The 20,073-nt window shown below is 39.0% G+C and overlaps 1 protein-coding gene across 1 annotated transcript in view; it reads right to left on the minus strand.

Annotated features, from left to right (window-relative positions):
* REPS2 (RALBP1 associated Eps domain containing 2) overlaps positions 1 to 20,073 on the minus strand; it is a 240,497-nt gene that overhangs the window by 152,907 nt on the left and 67,517 nt on the right. The window contains exons 3-4 of the mRNA XM_052663622.1: positions 7,698 to 7,846; positions 4,776 to 4,902 (exon numbers count right to left, since the gene is read on the minus strand). Coding sequence (XP_052519582.1) covers positions 4,776 to 4,902; positions 7,698 to 7,846 — 276 coding nt within the window. The remainder of the gene's footprint in view (positions 1 to 4,775; positions 4,903 to 7,697; positions 7,847 to 20,073) is intronic.

The raw sequence follows: 20,073 nt of genomic DNA on the forward strand, positions 1-20,073 counted from the left end.
CAAACAGCCAAAAACAATTATGAGAAAATTAGAATGGAGCTGGTGTAATCAAACTTCCTCACTTCAGACTATACTACGAAGCTACAGTCATCAAAACAGTATGGTACTGGCACAAAGACAGGCACACAGATCAATGGAACAGGATAGAAAACCCAGAAATAAACCCATGCACTTATGGTCAATTAATCTACAACAAAGGAGGCAAGAATATACAATGAAGAAAAGATACTCTATTCAATAAGTGATCCTGGAGAAAGCAGACAGGTACATGTAAAAGAATGAAATTACAGTATTCTCTAATACCATATACAAAAAAAACTTAAAATGGATTCAAGGCCAAAATTTCAGACCAGATACTGTAAAATTTTCAGGAGAAAATATAGGCAGGACACTCTGACATAAATCACAGCAATATTTTTTTGGATCCATCTCCTACAGTAGTGGAAACAAAAAGAAAAATTTAAAAATAAGATCTGGGACTTTCCTGGAGGTCCAGTGGCTAGGACTCTGTGCTCCCAGTGCAGGGGGGCCAGGTTAAATCCCTGGTCAGGGAACTAGGTCCCACATGCATGCTGCAATTAAGACTCAATGAAGACAAGAAACAATTTTTTTTTTAAGGGCTTATTTTTTAAAATGGGATCTAATTAAACTCAGTTTTTATACAAGAAATGAAACAATAACATATATGTACTACTAAATACAAAATAGATAAACAAGGACCTACTGTATAGCACAGGGAACTATATTCAATATCTTGTGATATCCTATAATGGAAAAGAATCTGAAAAAGGACACATACACATATATATATCACTTTGCTGAACACTGAAACATTGTAAATCAACTGTACTTTTAAAAGTAAATTTAAAAGAAAGAAAGGTAGTTGCCTCTGGAAACGAGAACCAGGTTGAGTCGGAAGGAGAAGTATTATTGTGATTTAAACATGGTTTTTAAAAATACAGATAGCAACTTCTGCCTCTGAGGGTTGTGGTAAGTAGAAAACAGTGCACACAAAGAACTCGGAACAATGCATGGCACTTGAGTCTCACCCAGTGAGCATCAGCTATAGCCACATCCAGCAAAGGTGAGCAGGCGCCCAGGAGAGAGGCAGAGGGGGGGCTCTGAATCAAAGATGCTGAGCCTGATTTAAAACGCAGACATATGCCCCATTAGCCAGAAATCATGGCAGAATCCTGGACAGAAAAGCAACCCTAGAAAAATGGATTCCTAGAAAATTTTCCTAGCAGCAAAACTCATTCCTGAAAATGCATAAATTCAAGTTTAGGGACCATGATGTAGGAGAAAAACCAGGAAGGGGTAACAGAAACTTAGAAAACAATGTTTCAAGAATAAAAGAGTGCTCACAAGAAAATGTCACTTCACATGTAACAGAATAGCTAAGATTAAAAACACTGAAGAAAGAAACCAGAGTACCAACTGCTGGCAAGAACACTGAACTCTTATATATTGCGTATTGGAGTATGCAGTCAGTTGGTGAAACTCTTCAGTAGTTTCTTATACCTACCCTAAGGTGCATCAATTCCACTCCCAGGTGCTAGAGAAATGACATATGTCACAAAAAGACTCATACACAAGTGTTCACAGCATCCTTATTCATAACAGCCAAATGCTGGAAATAACCTAAATATTCATCAACAGAAGAATGGATCATCACTCCATGATACAGTCATACAGTGGAACAACACTGAGTAATATATTAACAGGAACAAACTGCTGAGACACGTAACATGAAGAATCTCAACCACTGTGCTGAGGAAAAGACACCCAAGAGTACGGTCATTCACTATGGTTCCATTTATATGAGTTTCTAGAAGAAGCAAAACTAATCTATGGTGATAAAAATCAGTACTGTGTTTTCATGGGGGAGGCAGGGAGCACAGAGAAAGTGACTGGAAAGGGGCATCTCTGAAGTGGCAGAAATATTGGTTTTAATGTCAGGCAGACTTTTTATTGAAGTATACAGTTGATTTACAATATACTTTTAGCATAGTGATTACAGTATTTTTATAGATTATATTCCATTTAAAGTTATTTTAAAATAATTGCTGTATCTCCCTGTGCTGCCTAATATATCCTTGCAGCTTATGTATTTTATACATAGTAGTTTGTACCTCTTAAATGAACCTTTTTTTTTTTGGCTGCACTGGGTCTTCACTGCTTCTGCATGAGCTACTCTTTTCTTGCAGTGCTCAGGCTCAGTAGTTGTGGCGTGCAGGCTCTAGAGCTTGGGCTCAGTAGTTGTGGTACCTGGGTTTAGTTCCTCCATGGCATATGGAACCCTTCTGGACCAAAGATCAAACTCATATTCCCTGCATTGGCAGTGGATTTTTATTTACTGTGCCACCAGAGAAGTCCAAGTAGTTTGTACCTATTAATCCCCTACTCCCTCCACTTTCAACTACTAGGTTTGTTTTCTGTATCTGTGAGTAGGTTTCTGTTTTATTAAATTTATTCACCTATTTTATTTTTTGTATTCTACACATAAGCAATAGCATTGCTCTTTCTCTGCCTTATTTCACTAAGGATAATACCCTTTAGATCCATCCATGTTGTTACAAATGGCAAAATTTCATTCTTTTTTATGACTCAATATTCCATTGTATATATGTATGTACGTGTATCTTCTTTCTTCATTCATCTGTTGATAGACACTTAGGTTGCTCTTGTATCTTGGCTATTGTAAATAATACTGCTCAGAACACTGGGATGCATGTAGTTTTTCAAATTTGTGCCTTTATTTTTTTCAGATATATACTCAGCAGTAGAACTCCTGGATCATATGGTAAGAAAATACTTTATCCATGATAAAAGTGGTAGATACATGGGTATATCCATTTGTTAAAACTCAAATTGAAGATTTTAAATGTGTGCATTTTATCACATGTAAATTTTAGCTCACTTTTTTTAAAAAGGCTAAGAAAGAATGAAAGCATGGACGACCTTGACACAAGCTGCTTAAAGTCAACAACAAAGAAGAGAAGCGGGTTGTTTCTTTGACACTAGGGGAATGAAAGCCCAATTTGAATGGAATGAGGAGAACATGGAGTGTGAAGGAGAGAAAGCTGGTACAGACAGGTTTTTTAAGGAATAACAACCAAAAAAAGACAGGGTAGAACCTGGTGACTCAGTAGAACAAAAATGACTCACCTTTGAATTAAAAACCAAAAACTAGGCACCATGCTAGGCATCAGACTCCAACTTCCAAAACTAGATGAAATTAAGAAAAAAATCCACTTCTAAAAACAGGGAAATGTGGCAGGAGAGACTATAAGAGGAAAATGAAGAATTCTCAATCCCATTTCATTTTCGGACACCAATGGCACACTCAAGTTCTAGGGGAGTGATTTTTCATTTCTATTCCCTTACATTCATGTTCTCGCTTATCCTCACAACAGCCCTATAGGATACTATTACTCTGTTTCAAAAGAAAAGAGGAAAATCATGGTTCAGAGTAGTAAGTAGCTTGCCCAAAGTCACATAGCTAGTCACATAAACCTTCATCTTCTGATTCCAATCAAAAGATTTTCCCAGGACTTCCCTGGTGACACAGTGGATAGGAATCTGCCTGCTAATGCAGGGGATATGTGTTTGATCCCTGGTCCAGGAAGATTCCACATGCCATAGGGCAACTAAGCCCATGAGCCACAACTACTGAGCCTGAGAGCTGCAACTACTGAAGCTCATGTGCCTAGACCCTGTACTCCACAAGAGAAGCCACCACAATGCGAAGCCCAAGTACCACAACAAAGAGTAGTCCCCGCTTGCTGCAACTAGAGAAAGTCTGTGCAAAGCAACAAAGACCCAGCACAGCCAAAAATGAAAAAGAAAGAAAAATTAAAGAAAAAAAGATTTTCTCATTATGCCATACCTGCTTCTTTCAGCAAGATTATAGCCTCTCTTTAGTTCAGTCTAGCACACTTTTATCTGTGTCCCTCTAGAAGTCATCACTATTTTCAATGCAGCAAAAACCTGCAGAAACTGGGTCATTTTCAGTTACAGCTCACAGAATAAAAAGAGTGGGGGGTTACAGATATCCAATTCTAGAATACCTATAAAGGTCATATCTTCAGCTAGGAGCCTGAACTCCACAAGGACAAGATGCTGCAGTGAATTTGTGGAGCTTTAAGCACTGCAGCCTAGGCAGCCAACTGTATAAGTCATTCTCAGAACCAACTAACATATTTTACCACTAACATAGCCAACATAACACAAATGTGAGCAAGCAAGCAAGGGCACAATTGGGTACTTCACACACCTCAACACAATGCTTCCCCTGGCATTTCTCTTATTATTTTTATACTCAAGCACAAGAGCTAAATATTTTCACTTATGTGCTCAGTCTTTAAAGGTTGAATCAATTCTTCTGCAGAATTCTATTTTTTAAGTAGTTTCATGAGAGCAGGTATCATATAAATATGTTTGGTATGTTTGCAGAAAGGAATAAGAATTCCAAAACAATACAAATTCTTCATGTGTGATGTTCCTGTGTAGTGAAATTTGTAAATGAAGGATTAAATCATCTAAATCATTATCTACAAGTCTAAAGATAAACTAGTTTGTAGGACAGAAAACAAGGCATTACTAATACAGATTTCATTTTATGTTTTTTTTTAAACCTTGCTTGAGAGTATAAAATTAAATTGAGTCTGGTTTACAGAGCCAGAGATAAGGCAGGAGACTCAGAAACTGGTCGCATTGCTGACTGATAGAGCAAAGTGTCTCTAAGACACTGCCTGGGACAGCTGGCCTCTTACCTGAATGCATCTGCTCCGTGCTGCTCCGCAGTTTGCTGTAGCCATGGCTCAAGGGCACCCTCTGGTAATGAGGCGGGGAAGAAGGAGGGGAGGCAAGAGGTGACATCGAGGGAGACTGCGTTTCCTGCTTCAAAGAACCAGAGTAGAGTTCAGAGGGAATCACTCCAGGAGCCTGGTGCTCTGAGCTGCAGTTATGAAGTATAATGACTGCTTTAACAAATGAAAATGCTTTCTCAAAAACGCAGCTTGGTTAAAAAGCACTGTCTGAGGATTCAAAAGTCTCCCAGAGAACAGTCTCGCCAGAACTCAGTTACCTAAATTACTAAAACAAGCCTGACACACTTCCAGTTACTCCAATAATACTATCCTTGGGAAAACAAAAAACAACTGATCACATGAAATAACATTCAAACTCTACAATTTTGATCTCTTTGTGAATAGATTCAATTTTCATTCATTAATAAAAGCTCTTATTCCCTGGATCTACACTTATCAAGTCTTCCAACAATGTGGATTTTTTAAAATATTTTAAATGGTAATGCTAAATATTCTTGGAGCTGACTAGTCAAAGTAAAATGTCAACTTTTTTTATACTGAGAAATTCCAAAACAATTCATTATGGGTAAACTCCAACTAGCCTACTCCTAAACACTAGGATGGCACCTTAATAAAGTACAAATCTCAATTCGAATGTGAACTTTATGTAGGACCACAGGCGAGACAAGCTACTATTACTTGGCTTTTTACTATTACTCGGCTACTGGGTTTCCTCTCTTTTTTTAATGCTACTAATAGACCGGTAACAAGGAAACCATACTTTTTATCAGGATAGAGACTATATATGTGTTCTTAGTAAAAAATAATAATAATAATAGTAATTCAATCTGAGATACCAATCAAGTACTCTTTTTCAAGTAAAAGAAAAGAATATTTGCTTTGAATTATAAGTTCACAACCACAGACTGGGTGGGCCTAGCATAAATCCAGACTGAAGTGAAAGGATGTGTCCTCAGTGACACAGCCAGGGGATGAGCCTGAAAAATTCCCAGAGCATCAATCATCCTGGGATAGTGGGCCCTCATTCCTCTCCAAACGCTGGTGGGAAAACATGCCAAAGAGTACTGGCTGAAGATTCTGATATAGGCATACCTCATTTCATTACTTTTTTTAAAAAACAAAGTTTATGGCAACCCTGCATCAAGCAAGTCTACCAGCACCGCTTTTCCAATAGTATTTGCTCACTTCATGTCTCTGTGTCACGTTCTGACAATTCTTAACAATATTTCAAACATTTTCATTATTATCATATTTTTATGGCAATGTATAATCAGTGAGGTTTAATGTTACTACTACTTGCTAAGATGGTAAGTTAGCAGTTTTTAGCAATAAAGCATTTTTTAAAATAAGATATAAACATTACAGTTTTTTAGCCACAATGCTATTGCACACTTAGTAGACCATGCTCCTCTGTCCAAGGGATTTTCCAGGCAAGAGTACTGGAGTGGGTTGCCATTTCCTTCTCCAGAAGATCTTCCTGATCCAGGGATTGAACCCAGGTCTCCCACATTGTAAGCAAGACGCTTTACCATCTGAGCCACCAGGGAAGTCCTTAGTAGACTACAGTATAGTGTAAATCTAACTTTTGTAAGCACTGCTGCTGCTGCTAAGTCACTTCAGTCATGTCCGACTCTGTGTGACCCCATAGATGGCAACCCACCAGGCTCCCCCGTCCCTGGGATTCTCCAGGCAAGAATACTGGAGTGGGTTGCCATTTCCTCCTCCATTTGTAAGCACTAGGAAACCAAAAACTTGTGTGACTACTGCAGTGGTCTGAAACTGAACCTGCACTGTCGCTAAAGTATGCCTGTACTCCTTTTTATATAAATCTCTGAAGAACTAGTTTAAAATGTATGAGAATTAGGACATTATACAACAGAACATGCTATATGTCACTTAAATATGACATTTCTGCAACAATACTTCAAATATCCAGCATTATTAGGGTGAACCATATACATTCATTTTCCAACTTAATCCTTTAATAGTCACTGCATTTGAAAAATATTTTTATTGGTCTTTCTAAAACATGACAAATTTCTTTTCCATATAGAAGGTACTACATTGAATATGATTTGACTTTTCTGCATAATTCAGTATCTTCACTGCAAGTACCTTGATGCCCTGAGTGCTCACTAATGTGTAAGTCTATTTTACCTCTTATTGACAGACTCACTCATCTGGAATTTTACACTTTTCTCTCTACTCATTACTATCTCACTATTGCAATTAGTGGTCTAATTTTAAAAGCCTGTACACCCATTCTTGTTCCTGACCTGTACATGTAAAGGCAGCATTTCCCAAGATGGCCCTCCAAATATGCCCCCCAAGAAGGGATTCCCTGGTGAAATAAGTTTAGTACATGCCAATCTCCAGGTCTCTTTATTGCAGGACTTGTCAGGGCCTTTACTGTGCTAATATGCACCGTGAATGTCTAAGACAAGAGTATTTAGCCTTTCCCCCAAGAATAAGGCATGAAACAGCATTCTCCAACCACATTTAACCAGAGAAACCAGATATTTTAGAAGAAAGCACTTATTAAAAACCCCTAGAGGTTACATTTCAAAGAACCCATTTGGAAATGGTGGTTAGATAAATCAAATAAGTGTGTTAAAGCAGTAGCCTTACTTGAGACACAATTCTACATTACAGTAGGCTCTAAATGGCCCATAGATGGCTCTTTAATTGCTATGCATCAGCCTCTCCTTCTTGCTACAAGGAAACTTTATAGGCACACTCCAAGCCTATAATTGTATCCCAGATGGTGCCATTCAAGGAACTGGAAGTTTGACAGCAGCTATGAGGCACTGCTCTGTGAGGGTTCATGGTCAGAAGCAAACAGACTTGCCTGATCAGACTATTTACCTGTTTATCCTCATCGTCGATTCTTTTGAAGGTATTTTTTTCTGTGATTAAATACGGAATCTGAACTTTAGTTCCATGCAGCTCAGCCGTGTTCCCAAACCGGATTTCAGCATCAGTCTTTGACATCATAAAGCGAGGCAGCGGCAGTTCTTTAAGAGCAGAATCAAAGAAGCTCAAGTGAGACTTTATTTGAAAACTGAAAAAAGGGGAACTCAATGGCCAAAAGATGAGTCACTTTTGAGGAAAAATTCCAGAGCACTAAATATAGATTAAATCTCATTTCAACACAATAAAGACTCCTATAACAATGTCATGATAGAAACATGCTACAGTTTAAGCAAGGTATCTTGGCTCAACATTTTTAAACGCTGTCAAATCATTCTAGAACAAATTCAGGTTTTGGACAGATCTCCCATTTCAGCCTTTAGTTTGGCACCAAGAAAAGGGATGTGACATTGTAGAAATCAGTATAAAGCGACAACAGTAGCAGGGAAAACTTATATAGTATTTATTATATGCCAGAGATTATATCAAGATCTGCAAATATTAACTTATTTAATCCTCACAACTCGCTACAGTAAGATGATCATTACCCTTCTTTTACAGATGTGGACTCAGACCAGAAGGAGCTAAGATGACACAGTGTATCTGTGGCAGAGCTGGCTCTTCACAAGTCAGTGCTGCTGCCCTATAGAAAGGCCCCTCATTCCCAGGGCAGACTTACTGGATACAACACGTTCTCATCCTATGTTATTGCTCAAGGAATTTTCACACAAAATCTCCAGTTGTCTTTTTGTAATGGAATAAGGAAAATGGCATCAAGTTAGAGCAATCAATCCAACATTCAGTCAAATTCTACTGTCAAAACCATTAGCCACACTCAATACCACAAAGAGCTGAAATGCAACAGTCTGGTGTATTTACTTACCTTTCAAATTTCTGACAAAACTATTCTGAAAACAGAAATGATACTTTGGCACACTTCAAGTTCTCAGCACAGCAAATCGCACACAATAACACAGCACAAAGAACACCAAAAATGGGTACAATATTCTGGGTTAGGCATAATGATTTGCATCTGGATTCATTGTTTAGGATAATATTCATCAGTGTGCCTTTGCCTTCCCTTAGCTTGCTCTTCCAAAAACACAGCTGCACTTCCAATTATTGCTGCTGTGTTACAGCCAGAAAACATCTTAGCAACAGCAAGCAGTATCTCAGCTCCCCAGGCAAAGAAGGCCCCTGGTTCTCTAATATCCACATCATGTTTATTTTTAGTTGCTATGTCCACATTCAATTCAAAGAAGTAGGCAATATGACAAATCCCTGCGTGATCAATCAGCCAAGAGCCCGAGAGACATGAATAGAATAACCAATCTGGAAAATTAAACCAAGACTTTCCCCTAAAGAGACAATGGTCACCATTTTTAATATTTTATTATTTCCTAACCTTGGCAGCTCTTCAGCACTCAAGGCAGGACTGGACTTCAAAAGAAAGAAGGCAAGAGAAAAGAAAGTCTAGATTCTCAGTAAATCAAATATGAGCTAATCCTATGGTTCTCTTCTCAGAAAGGTATTTATTACAGCTCAGTCTGCAAAAAGGATCTTAAAAAATTGAACAAGATCACATAAAATAACTTGTATTCTAATCTGCCCACAAGAGAATGACACTACTTACAAGCCCTATCTGAAAAAAGAAGAAAAAAAAAAAAAGGGAAAGTTCAGCATTTGTAAGCTCCCTGACCAGTGTTTCACTGCTATTTAACATATAACTCCAGGAACAATGGAACACAAACCGGGTTGGTGAATATCAACTATTACACTAAGGCCCCCAGCTGTCCTTTAGGACACTGTCATATCACAAATTCTCCTTCCCTGGCTATGGCATTTCTCCAGAATTGTTCACCTGGGAAAGAATCTCTCTCCCTCAGACAGCAAAAGACAAAATACAGATGAATTTCTCTCATACTTTCTTTGTTTACAAGGCTTTAAACAACTTTTACTTAACAGAATTGTAACCATATATAATGATATTCCTATTATTGAAAACTAATAAAGATGCTATTTTTCTTAAGGTGGTACAAGATTTTTTTTATGCTACAAGCTTTTTAAAAGTGAAAAGCAAAACTAGTTTGTCAACGTTCAGTCTAAATGTTGCTTCATAGTCATATGTACAGCAAATTTAATAGCAACACTTTATTAGAAAGTTAATCAATAAAGTACTTACTATCCAGTGATATATGTCAAGTAATCACAGGAGAAGATCTATCTGCAATAATTGGTTAGAATCTTTTCTCCCAAACTGAATTAAATTAGCACACAGGAAACAAATTAAGAGTTCAAATAAAATACTGACAGGGGCCAAGGACACAATGAGCACAGCAATCATTTGTCTCATAATGGTGTCTTAGGTTGTATTCTTTGAACACAGAAATGCTTTGTATATTAAATAGAAATGACTATTTTTCCCTTCCACAAAGAAAATTATGTCTCTGCTTTTTTAAACATGTGATCCTCTAAGGGAAAAATCCTTTGTTTTCCCATGTTTGATGGAGTCATGAATATTAGAAATACATCAATCTCCTCAATTCATTATAAAAAACATAAGCAGCATAAATGCAGTAATAAAAGATTAATTACAAAGAGGCAGCTGCTGTGCACTGTCCTCAAAAGACCCTGATGCTGGGAAAGATTGAAGGTGGGAGGAGAAAGGAACGACAGAGGATGAGATGGTTGGATGGCATCACCGACTCAATGGACATGAGTTTGACTAAATTCCGGGAGTTGGTGATGGAGAAGGAGGCCTGGCATGCTGCAGTCCATGGGGTCACAGAGTTGGACATGACTGAGTGACTGAACTGAACTGAGAAATATAATCGCAGTCACATGTATCACTGTAAATTGTATAGTAGCTACATTAACAACAACAAAAAATGTTAAGTGAAGAAGCCAGTGAAAAAATACAAATACTGCATGGTTTCACTTACATGATGGATCAATCGTCAAACTCAAGGAAACACAAGGTAGAACGGTGGATGCCAGAGGCTGAAGGGAAGGGAACTGGGGAGCTGTTTAATGGGGGTGGAGTTTCCACCTTGCAATGTAGGCAGATTGGTTGCATAACAATGTGGATATACTTAACACTGCTGAACTGTATACTTAAAAATGGTTAAGATGATTTTTATATTATGTATGTTCTGTCACACCTAAAATTTTTCAACTTGAAAAAAAGCAAAAAAAGAGGTAAAATTAATTTAGTATATTTTAATCCAATGTTATCAATGACAGCATGTAAACAAGATAAAAATTAATATAACAGTTTACATTCTCTTTTCAGACTAATGCTTTAAACCCCATGTGTACTTACCTGTACCACAGACCTCAATTCAGATATACCACATTTCAGGCACTCAGGAGCTGCAGTAGTATGGCTACTGGCTGCCCTACTGGAAAAGCAGTTTGGCTGATGGTTGCTATGAAGCAATATGGGTCACTATGGCCAGAGATCTAGATTTTACTAAGAAATACTATAATGTTAAAAATCAACAAATAATTGATTTCTTCTTAAATTATGTATGGAGTATTTTGTATGGAGGGATGATGATGATGTACACAGAGCTTCAGAATTTGAAGACTTTTAAAAATTTATTTATTTTTGGCCATGCTGGGTCTTCATTGCTGCAGGCTTTTCTCTAGTTGCAGCAAGGGTTTCTCATTGCAGTGGATTCTCTTGTTGCAGAGCACAGATTCTAGCGAGCACAGGCTTCAGCAGTTGTTGCTCCCAGACTCTAGAGCACAGGCTCAATAGTTGTGGTGCATAGGCTTAGTTGCTCGACAGCATGTGGGATCTTCCCAGGGCACGGATCAATTCTGTGTCTCCTGCATTGGCAGGCAGATTCTTTGCCACTGAGCTACCAGGAAGCCTCATTTGAAGACTTTTAACAAATGTATATATAACCTCATAACAAATACCCAAATTGCTTTCTAGTTAATCACCTCCCCTTCTCCCACTGAGCAATGTATTCTAATTTCTAAATCCACAGATTACCTTTGCCACTATAGAACTTCACATAATGGAATCATACAATATTAATCTTTGTGCCTAGCCTTTCTGATAACACCTTGTGATAATCATCCAATGTACAACATAATCATCTAAAGACATAGTTCATTCTTTTTCACTGCTATGGAATAATCCACTTTTATGAATATATTAAAAATTTTTAAACCTAGTCTCTGTGATGAACATTTGGGTTGTTTTCAGTTTGGAGTCATTATAAACATAGTTACTGTGCACAGTCTTATAAATTACTTTTGAGAGACATGAATTCATCAGTCTTGAGATATAACTATGAGCCACATTCAACCTGCTGTCTATTTCCATATAGCTCATGAGTATTATATAGTAGTAGTATAAGTATAAACTATGTACAAAATAAGCTACAAGCATGTATTATACAATACAGGGAACATAGCCAATATTTTATAAGTATAAACGGAGTATAATCTTTAAAACCTATGTGTGAATCACTATATCATACACCTGTAACTTATACAATACTATACATCAAAGTATACTTCAGTTTTAAAAAATAGTATTTTCATTAAAAAACAATAGGTTTTACATTTTTGAATGCTTGGAAAACATCAAAAGAAAAATAATTCATGATGTGAAAATTTTGAAATACAAATTTTAATATCCATAAATAAAGTTTTACTGGAACACAGCCATGCTCTTTTGTTTACACATTCTGCTTTCCCAGTTCAAGAGCAGAGTTGGATATTTGCAATAAAAGCCATATAGCTCACAAAGCCTAAAATATACACTATCTAGCCCTTTACAGGAAAAGTTTGCTGACACCTGTCTTATACAATACAGTGCTTAAAGTAAAACATAGTCTTACTAAAACAAAAAAGTTTCATTTAATGGAAAAACATTTTACGTTACTTGAGCTTTTAATTTAAATTTTAAGTAATTTAAATTGTTGATTTAATTAAAATTCAATTTCTCACTGGCACTAGACACATTTTAAATGCTCCATAGCCAGTTTCACAGGACTAGTGACTACCATATGAGACAGCACAGTTTAGATGCCTGGCCAAAGGATTACCCAATTTTATGCTCACAAAAACACTACAAACCAGCTACTACTGGATATCTGCTCCAGTATGAAAAACACTGACAGTGTATTAAAAAGCAGAAACATTACTTTGCTGACAAAGGTTCGTATAGTCAAAGCTATGGTTTTTCCAATAGCCACGTATGGATGTGAGAACTGGACCATAAAGAAGGCTGAGCATCAAAGAACTGATGCTTTCAAATATGGTTTTTCCAATAGCCATGTATGGATGTGAGAATTGGACCATAAAGAAGGCTGAGCATCAAAGAACTGATGCTTTCAAATATGGTTTTTCCAATAGCCATCTATGGATGTGAGAATTGGACCATAAAGAAGGCTGAGCATTAACAAAATGATGCTTTCGAATTGTGGTGTTAGAGAAGATTCTCGAGAGTCCCTTGGACTGCAAGGAGATCAAACTAGTCTGTCCTAAAGGAAATCAACCCTGAATATTCACTGGAAGGAATGAGGCTAAAGCTGAAGCTCCAATACTTTGGTCACCTGATGCAAAGAGCCAACTCACTGGAAAAAGACTTTGATGTTGGGAAAGATTGAGGGCAGGAGGACAAGTAGGCAGCAGAGGATGACATGGTTAGATAGCATCACTGATTCAATGGACATGAATTTGAACAAACTACAAGAGATAATGAAGGATAGGGGAGCCTGCCATGCTCTAGTGACTGAAGGAACTCTCGAGTAGTTCAAGGGTCAGTTGTAATTGTTATCCTTTATAATCCTACAACTTTGTACACATTTAAAACATTACTCCAAAATAGAGACACAGATTTACAGAACAAACATATGGATACCAAGGGGGAAATGGGGATGGGATGAAATGTGAGATTGGTATTGACATCCATATCCTACTATGTATAATGTCTATGCCACAACCAGTAATGCTGAAGAAACTAAATTGAACAGTTCTATGAAGACCTACAAGACCTTCTAGAACTAAAACCCAAAAAAGATGTCCTTTTCATTATAGGGGACTGGAATGCAAGAGTAGGAGGTCAAGAAATACCTGGAGTAACAGGCAAATTTGGCTTTGGAGTACAGAATGAAGCAGGGCAAAGACTAACAGAGTTTTGCCAAGAGAATACACTGGTCATAGAAAACACCCTCTTCCAACGACACAAGAGAAGACTCTACACATGGACATCACCGACTCACACATGACCAATACTGAAATCAGACTGATTATATTCTTTGCAGCCAAAGATGGAGAAGTTCTATACAGTCAGCAAAAATAAGACCAGGAGCTGACTGTGGCACAGATCATGAACTCCTTATTGCCAAATTCAGACGTGAATTGAAGAAAGTAGGAGAAACCACTAGAACATTTAGTTCAGTTCAGTTCAGTCACTCAGTCATGTCCTACTCTTTGTGACCCCATGAATCGCAGCATGCCAGGCCTCCCTGTCCATCACCATCTCCCGGAGTTCACTCAGATTCACATCCATCGAGTCAGTGATCCAGCCATCTCATCCTCTGTTGTCCCCTTCTCCTCCTGCCCCCAATCCCTCCCAGCATCACAGTCTTTTCCAATGAGTCAAGTCTTCACACGAGGTGGCCAAAGTACTGGAGTTTCACCTTTAGCATCATTCCTTCCAAAGAAATCCCAGGGCTGATCTCCTTCAGAATGGACTGGCTGGATCTCCTTGCAGTCCAAGGGACTCTCAGGAGTCTTCTCCAACACCACAGTTCAAAAGCATCAATTCTTCGGCACTCAGCTTTCTTCACAGTCCAACTATCACATCCATACATGACTACTGGAAAAACCATAGCCTTGACTAGATGGACCTTTGTTGGCAAAGTAATGTCTCTGCTTTTGAATATGCTATCTAGGTTGGTCATAACTTTTCTTCCAAGGAGTAAGCATCTTTTAATTTCATGGCTGCAGTCACCATCTGCAGTTATTTTGGAGCCCAAAAAAATAAAGTCTGACACTGTTTCCATTGTTTCCCCATCTATTTGCCATGCAGTGATGGGACCAGATGCCATGATCTTCGTTTTCTGAATGTTGGGCTTTAAGCCAATTTTTTCACTCTCCACTTTGACTTTCATCAAGAGGCTTTTTAGTTCCTTCACTTTCTGCCATAAGGGTGGTGTCATCTGCATATCTGAGGTTATTGATATTTCTCCCAGCAATCTTGATTCCACCTTGTGTTTCTCCCAGCCCAGCGTTTCTCATGATGTACTCTGCATAGAAGTTAAATAAGCAGGGTGACAATATACAGCCTTGACGTGCTCCTTTTCCTATTTGGAACCAGTCAGTTGTTCCATGTCCAGTTCTAACTGTTGCTTCCTGACCTGCATACAGGTTTCTCAAGAGGCAGGTCAGGTGGTCTGGTAGTCCCATCTCTTTCAGAATCTTCCACAGTTTATTGTGATCCACACAGTCAAAGGCTTTGGCATAGTCAATAAAGCAGAAATAGATGTTTTTCTGGAACTCTCTTGCTTTTTCGATGATCCAGCGAATGTTGGCAATTTGATCTTTGGTTTCTCTGACTTTTCTAAAACTAGCTTGAACATCTGTAAATTCACAGTTCATGTATTGCTGAAGCCTGGCTTGAAGAATTTTAAGCATTACTTTACTAACGTGTGAGATGAGTGCAATTGTGCGGTAGTTTGAGCATTCTTTGGCATTGCCTTTCTTTGGGATTGGAATGAAAACTGACCTTTTCCAGTACTGTGGCCACTGCTGAGTTTTCCAAATTTGCTGGCATATTGAGTGCAGCACTTTCACAGCATCATCTTTCAGGATTTGAAATAGCATTCAGGTATGACCTAAATCAAATCTCTTACAATTATATAGTGGAAGTGACATATAGATTCAAGGGATTAGATCTGATAGACAGAGTGCCTGAAGAACTATGGATTGAGATTCGTGACACTGTACAGGAGGCAGGGACCAAGATCATCCCCAAGGAAAAGAAAAGTAAAAAGGTAAAATGGTTGTCTGAGGAGGCCTTACAAAGAGCTGTGAATAGAAAAGAAGCCAAAGGCAAAGGAGAAAAGGAACCATTTGAATGCAGAGTTCCAAAGAATAGCAAAGAGAGATAAGAAAGACTTTCTCAGCAATCAAGCCAAACAAATAGAGAAAAACAATAGAAAGGGAAAATCTAGAGATCTCTTCAAGAAAATTAGAGATACCAACAGAACATATCATGCAAAGATGGGCACAATAAAGAACAGCAAGAGTATGGACCTAACAGAAGCAGAAGACATTAAGAAGAGGTGGCAAGAATACACAGAAGAACTATACAAAAAAGATCTTCATGACCCAGATAATCACGATAGTGTAATCACCAACTTAGAGCCAGACATCCTGGAATGCGAAGTAAAGTGGGCCTTAGGAAGCATCACTAAAAACAAGGAGGTGATGGAATTCCAGTTGAGCTATTTCAAATATTAAAAGATGATGCTGTCAAAGTGCTGCACTCAATATGCCAGCAAATTTGGAAAACTCAGCAGTAGCCACAGGACTGGAAAAGGTCGGTTTTCATTCCAATCCCAAAGAAAGGCAATGCCAAAGAATGCTCAAACTACCACATAATTGCACTCATCTCACACACTAGTAAAGTAATGGTCAAAATTCTCCAAGCCAGGCTTCAACAGTATGTGAACCATGAACTTCCAGAGGTTCAGGCTGGGTTTGGAAAAGGCAGAGGAACCAGAGATCAAATTGCCAATATCCACTGGATCATAAGAAAAAAGCAAGAGAGTTTCAGAAAATCATCTATTTCTGCTTTATTGACTATGCCAAAGCCTTTGACTGTGTGGAGCACAATAAACTGTGGAAAATTCTGAAAGAGATGGGAATACTAGACCACCTGACCTGCCTCTTGAGAAATCTGTACACAGGTCAGAAAGCAACAGTTAGAACTGGACGTGGAACAACAGACTGGTTCCAAATAGGGAAAGGAGTACACCAAGGCTGTATATTGTCACCCTGCTTATTTAACGTCTATGCAGAGTACATCATGAGAAATGCTGGACTGGAAGAAGCACAAGCAGGAATCAAGACTACCAGGAGAAATATCAATAACCTCAGATATGCAGATGACACCACTTTTACGATCGAAAGTGAAGAAGAACTAAAGAACCTTTAGATGAAAGTGAAAGAGGAGAGTGAAAAAGTTGGCTTAAAGCTCAACATTAAGAAAACTATGGTCATGGCATCTGGTCCCATAACTTCATGCAAATAGATGGGGAAACAATGGAAACAGGGACAGACTTTTTGGACGGGCTCCAAAACCACTGCAGATGGTGAGTGCAGCCATGAAATTAAAAGACACTTACTCCTTAGAAGAGACGTTACGACCAACCTAGACATCATATTAAAAAGCAGAGACATTACTTTGCCAACAAAGGTCCATCTAGTCAAAGCTATGGTTTTTCCAGTAGTCATGTATGAATGTGAGAGTTGGACTATAAAGAAAGCTGAGCACTGAAGAATTGATGCTTTTGAACCGTGGTGTTGGAGAAGATTCTTGAGAGTCCCTTGGACTGAAAGGAGATCCAGCCAGTCCATTCTAAAGGAAATCAGTCCTGAATGTTCATTGGAAGGACTGATGCTGAAGCTGAAACTCCAATACTTTAGCCACCTGATGCGAAGAGCTGACTCACTGGAAAAGACCCTGATGCTGGGAAAGACTGAAGGCAGGAGAAGAAGGGGACAACAGAGCATGAGATAGTTGGATGGCATCACCAACTCAAGGGACATGAGTTTAAGTAAACTCTGGGAGTTGGCGATGGACAGGGAGGCCTGGCATGCTGCAGTCCATAGGGTCACAGAGTGTCAGACACGACTGAGCGACTGAACGCAACTGAACTGAACTATGTTAAAATAGATAACTAATGAGAGCCTACTCTATAGCACAGGGAACTCTCTCAGTGCTCTGTGGTGACCTAAATGGGAAGGAAATCTAAAAAACTGGATATATGTATGTGTGCTTAGTCGCTCGTCGTGTCCAACTCTTTGTGACCCATGGACTGCAGTCCACCAGGCTTCTCTGTGCGTGGGGATTCTCCAGGCACAAATACCAGAGTGGGTAGCCTTTCCCTTCTCCAGGGGATCGTCCCAAACCAGGGATCAAACCCAGGTCTCCCGCATTGCAGGCAGATTCTTCACCATCTGAGCCACCAGGATATACGTATATATATATGACTAATTCACCTTCCTGCACAGCAAAAACTAACACAACATTATAAAGCAACTATATTCCAATAATTTTTTTTAATTGCTCCAAGAAGGGGTTCACAGGTTTCACACTGTCAAAGGGGCCATGGCACGATAAAGTTTCAAAACACTACTCTAGACCCTGCTACACCTTCCCTCAGTCCTCACACTTCCTATTGGCCTGTCTTTGGAAAGCAGGAAGGTTTGCTCCCAGGACAAATGTTCACACATGGTTTCCTCCTCAGGAACTCTCTGCCAGCCTTGAACTTCACCCCAATACCACCTTCTGCCCTCCTAAGTTAGCTTTCCCAACAGCATTACCCCAGCTCCCACTAGGGTGAGGCTAGAGAAAAGCCTGGGGCTAGCACTTGAGGTACTCCCTCTCAGGGCCCTGGAAAGTCAGAGTCAGCACTTGCAGGGTCCAGGGAGCTAGAACCCCTAAAGTTATACATCCCCTACAGTTATACACCCTGGGTGCCTCTTGCCTCCCTCCAGTTTGGGCCCTAATGTGACCAAATCTGTACTCAGAGCTTAAGCAAAGCTCTTGAAGATACTCCACTTGACTGTCTTTAGAAGTCACTCTCAACCCTGGCTCCACAGAAGAATCACCTGGGGTGCTCTGAAAAACCTTCTGCTAAAGCCACATATCTGCAGGTAGTCCCAGGTTCCTGTAGTTTCTATTTTGCATTTAAAGTTATCCAGATGATTCTCAAGTGCATACAAGGTTGGGAACCAATGCCTAAGAGAGATGACTTCTGTAAGCATCCCTCAGAAGTTCCTGGTGAACGTGAATTCCAAATGTTTGTGTTAAAAAGAGTGACAGATGATTAAGACACTCCCCATGCCCAGGCATTTGTGTCTTCATGTATTCATTCAACAAACATGCCCTGAGCACCAACAAGGCCCCTCAGTACAGGGGTTACCAGAGGCTCCTCCCTTCCCCTTAGATGTGCAGACTGCTGAGGAAGATAGCCAAAAAATTACTCAAACCTGTAAAGGAGTACTTACAAACCCTAACAAAGGAGCTATGAAGGAACAGGCAGTGAGAGAATTAAGCAAGGAGGGGACTGTCACATTATCCAGCACTAACAGGCCCATCCAAGGATTACCTAATTCCCTAGGGATGAATGCTTTTAAGTTACTATTTACTCCTGATGAAGCATTTTGCAATTCTGAAAGGGTGATATTAACTTGTGGAAAATTTGTTAGATAACAAACACTTCTTTTCTGATAGCAGTGCAAATGAATTTTATCTTACAAAAGAGTATAATAACCCAGTTACAGTTTTATTTTTCTGTAGGGCATTAATCAATTTTGTATGTAATTTAGCAAGCTTATTCCAGCATTCTTTCTTTCCGTGACTATAAATACTTCTGACTTTCCTACATTTTCTTGAACCAGCTCTACTATATGCTGGTTCCTTTGTTAATGAATTAATTTGACAGGACATACTTTAGATAGGGTGTCAGGGACAGCCTTGGAACCCTAAAGGGTGAGGAGGAGATGCAGCCCTGGAAGGAGAGGATGGAAAACAGACCACTAGCAACCCAAGATCTTGACATAACATGCTCTTTCCTGCAGTAGGAAAGAGGTGGCCCAGAAATGGATACACAACCAGTAAGGCTGGGGGACAGATTACAAGAAAGAAAAGAGATTTGAAATGAGGAAGGGTAGTAGGCAGAGACTAGATTATGTAAGGCCTTACAGATAACTGTAGGGACTTCAAACTTTGAGCTATGTACAATAAGCAAACACAGGGAGAGTTTCAAGGAGCTATATAAAATAATCTATTTTGAAAAGGCTACTTTTAGTGCTACATGGGGAAAGAGACCGGAGTAGAAAAGAGAAAAGGCCAAGAAAGTAATGACAAAACCATTGTGGCAGTCAGGAAAGTGGCTTCAGGTGGCCTCATTTAGCAGAGGTAGAAAGATGCAGGAAACTAGCAATGAGATTAGAGCCATATTGGCAGAACTTTTTAAAAAATTAATTATTTTAATTGGAGGATAATTACTTTACATATTGTGATGGTTTTCGCCATACATTGACATGAAACAGCCACAGGTGCACATGTGTG

Source organism: Budorcas taxicolor, chromosome X, assembly GCF_023091745.1.
Source record: "Budorcas taxicolor isolate Tak-1 chromosome X, Takin1.1, whole genome shotgun sequence".
Classification (NCBI taxonomy): Eukaryota; Metazoa; Chordata; class Mammalia; order Artiodactyla; family Bovidae; genus Budorcas; species Budorcas taxicolor.